The sequence below is a fragment of the Trematomus bernacchii genome, unplaced genomic scaffold, assembly GCF_902827165.1.
Source record: "Trematomus bernacchii unplaced genomic scaffold, fTreBer1.1, whole genome shotgun sequence".
NCBI classification, from domain to species: domain Eukaryota; kingdom Metazoa; phylum Chordata; class Actinopteri; order Perciformes; family Nototheniidae; genus Trematomus; species Trematomus bernacchii.
The window spans coordinates 6247584-6250083 of record NW_022987593.1 but is presented as its reverse complement, the minus strand read 5'-3'; the positions used below and the strand labels follow the sequence as shown (position 1 = coordinate 6250083).

Below are 2500 nucleotides of genomic sequence, written 5' to 3'. Positions count from 1 at the left end.
TGTCAAAGTTGTATTTCCGTCGAACCCATCTGTATCCCGACCCCAGGCAGTGGGTTTTATTGGTGATGTTGCTCACATCCAGCCCCTCGCAGTGGAAGAACTTCCCTTTAAACAGCTGCATTCACAGACAGATGTGTGCACAAACGATTAACACGTACAATAACACTGTGACTCCCAGGTAAATAAGGTTTCACAGAGTGTAATGAGGTTCTTATATTACTGTACAGTAAATTACTCAGCGAGCGCCTGCAGGCCTACTGTATGTTGCAGCTCAGATACGAAGTACCATCTGGTCCGGTCTGCTTCACAGTCATTACACACTGCAGCATGGAGTGTTCCCATTACAAGATGATTCAGTGTGTTTTTGAGAAATATAAGCCTGTGTGTTAATATTAGCTTCAGCATTCATCAAGCATCTTTTAATTTGCAAGCGTTCATTTGAATAGCTTTTTAATTTGCAGGAATATTTGCAAAATGGCAAATAATTAACCTGTTAGACCCCAAGCCTGTTTTTCAGGTTTCAGGCTCGAAAATGACATGCCCAGAACAAATGACTATAACTTCACTTCTAAAAGGGTTAAATTAATAATCTTTTTTCTCAAAGCAAGGTTACATCTGTGAGTTGGATGTAGAAGTGTCAGAATCAATAAAGATGTTTCTGTGTCAGAGTAAATTCAGATGGAACATAGTACAAAAGTGTAAATTCTTACCTCCGCCTAAACCACACCTCCCATTACTTATAGTGAAAACCACCCTTGAATGATGGGTTAGTAGCCTAAAAGCTTTAGGAATCCAAAGTATAACATATAATAAGTACCCTGTATCAAGATTGAGGCAAAACAAGTGAAAATTGACCTTTTTAAGAGAGATTTAGGGAAAAAAAGTCCAGGCGGACTAAGCTTTGGGCACATTTGGGCACATCTGGTTCCATCAGTGCCACTTGACCTTTTTCAGGTACCAGACTGTAAAAATCATTTTATAACATTGAATCATCACTATAGTTATTCATTCCATCAACAAAAAAAATCAAAAAAAGAAAATTATTTTAAAATTTAAAAAATCAAAACAAATATTTAACCTGCTAAATATTGTCTTGGATTTGAAAACTGATGTTGTTTATTTGCTATGTTCTGGCTGCTAGCTCAGTGAATTCTTGCCTGCAGTGATGGGGTGTATACCCATGGAATCTGTTGAATCTCAGTTTTCAGATGATGTGTTGTTTGTGCAGAAAGTATGAATTATAAATGATCGTTTTTGTGAGTTATGAGCAGAAATAGCATTAGTCCGTCTTTGCTAAGGGCTCATTGAAAGGCTTCTTGTGGGAATTTTTTTTTTTTTTTTTTCGTATCGTCAGTTAGCTGAGTTTCTTCCCGTCAGCTGGGTGTGGAACATTAATAGTTTCATAAATGACACTTCAGAGATCACACTGGTGCTAGCAGATGTAGCATTTTCGGACCCTTCGGCTGGTCCGTGGGGTTTAACAGGTTTTAAGAGGAGAGTTCACAGAAAGTGTTTATGGTAAATCACTTTTGTTCCTAAAATACCATTAAAATAATGTTAAAAACATGGCCCTTCAAAATAAAGCAAGGTGGATATGAGTAACAAACTGTTAAAAGAAAGAGCATTTTTCCCGCCGCAAATGATTTCCTCTGAAGGGCTTTGAGGCCTGAGGCGATGAAACTGTGTGTCGTATTGCACAAAATCAAAAAGCAATTACTAATCAAAAGTAATAAAGAAATTATTTGTGTTACGGAAAAAACATTTTCTTTCTCAAGCCTTTAATCATTTGCAACTCAAAGGAAAGTCCTGGCCCTCATATTGAGACCCACTGTTTTATAAAATGATAATCTTGATCCTTCTCTTTATACATACGGTAAAACTGGGTTTGCTTTTATTTAATTTGGCATTCATTAATGACATTAATAATACAGAAATCATGGGGGAAATGTTAAGAAAGCCCCTTTTCAGCACAATCCCTACGTAGTTAAACCATTGTATGTTTAATTAATTCCAGAGACTCTGGTTCCTAATCAGCAGCTCATTAGCATTTCCTCCCAATTTTTCTCTTCACTTTGTATTACCTGAAGCATTTTGTGAGGTGGGCCTTGTGAATTTTAAACCACAGTGATCAATTTCTTCTCACATGAGAACAGACAGCAAGCTTCGGATGTCTGGGCACTTAAAACGTGGGGAAATTAGAGTATTTTTCAATGCTATAATAACAAATGTAAAAGATATGAAAAGGCTGTTCCTGCACCAACGGGGAAATATAGAGTATAAATGTTTACCTGGACTCCCAGAATTCCAAACACAATGAAAAAAGCACAGCAGATGAGGACGATATTCCCGATGGGTCTGAGAGACGTGATCAGAGTCTCCACCACCAGTTTGAGACCAGGAGCCCGACTTATCACCCTGCAACACACACACACACACACACACACACACACACACACACACACACACACACACACACACACACACACACACACACACACAC

The 2500-nt window shown here is 38.1% G+C and overlaps 1 protein-coding gene across 1 annotated transcript in view; it reads right to left on the bottom strand.

Moving 5' to 3' along the window:
• LOC117482306 (voltage-dependent T-type calcium channel subunit alpha-1I-like) overlaps nt 1-2500 on the bottom strand; it is a 47574-nt gene that overhangs the window by 12050 nt on the left and 33024 nt on the right. Inside the window, 2 exon segments of the mRNA XM_034130389.1 lie at nt 1-115; nt 2289-2415. The exon segment at nt 1-115 is cut by the window's left edge and continues 11 nt beyond it. Coding sequence (XP_033986280.1) covers nt 1-115; nt 2289-2415 — 242 coding nt within the window.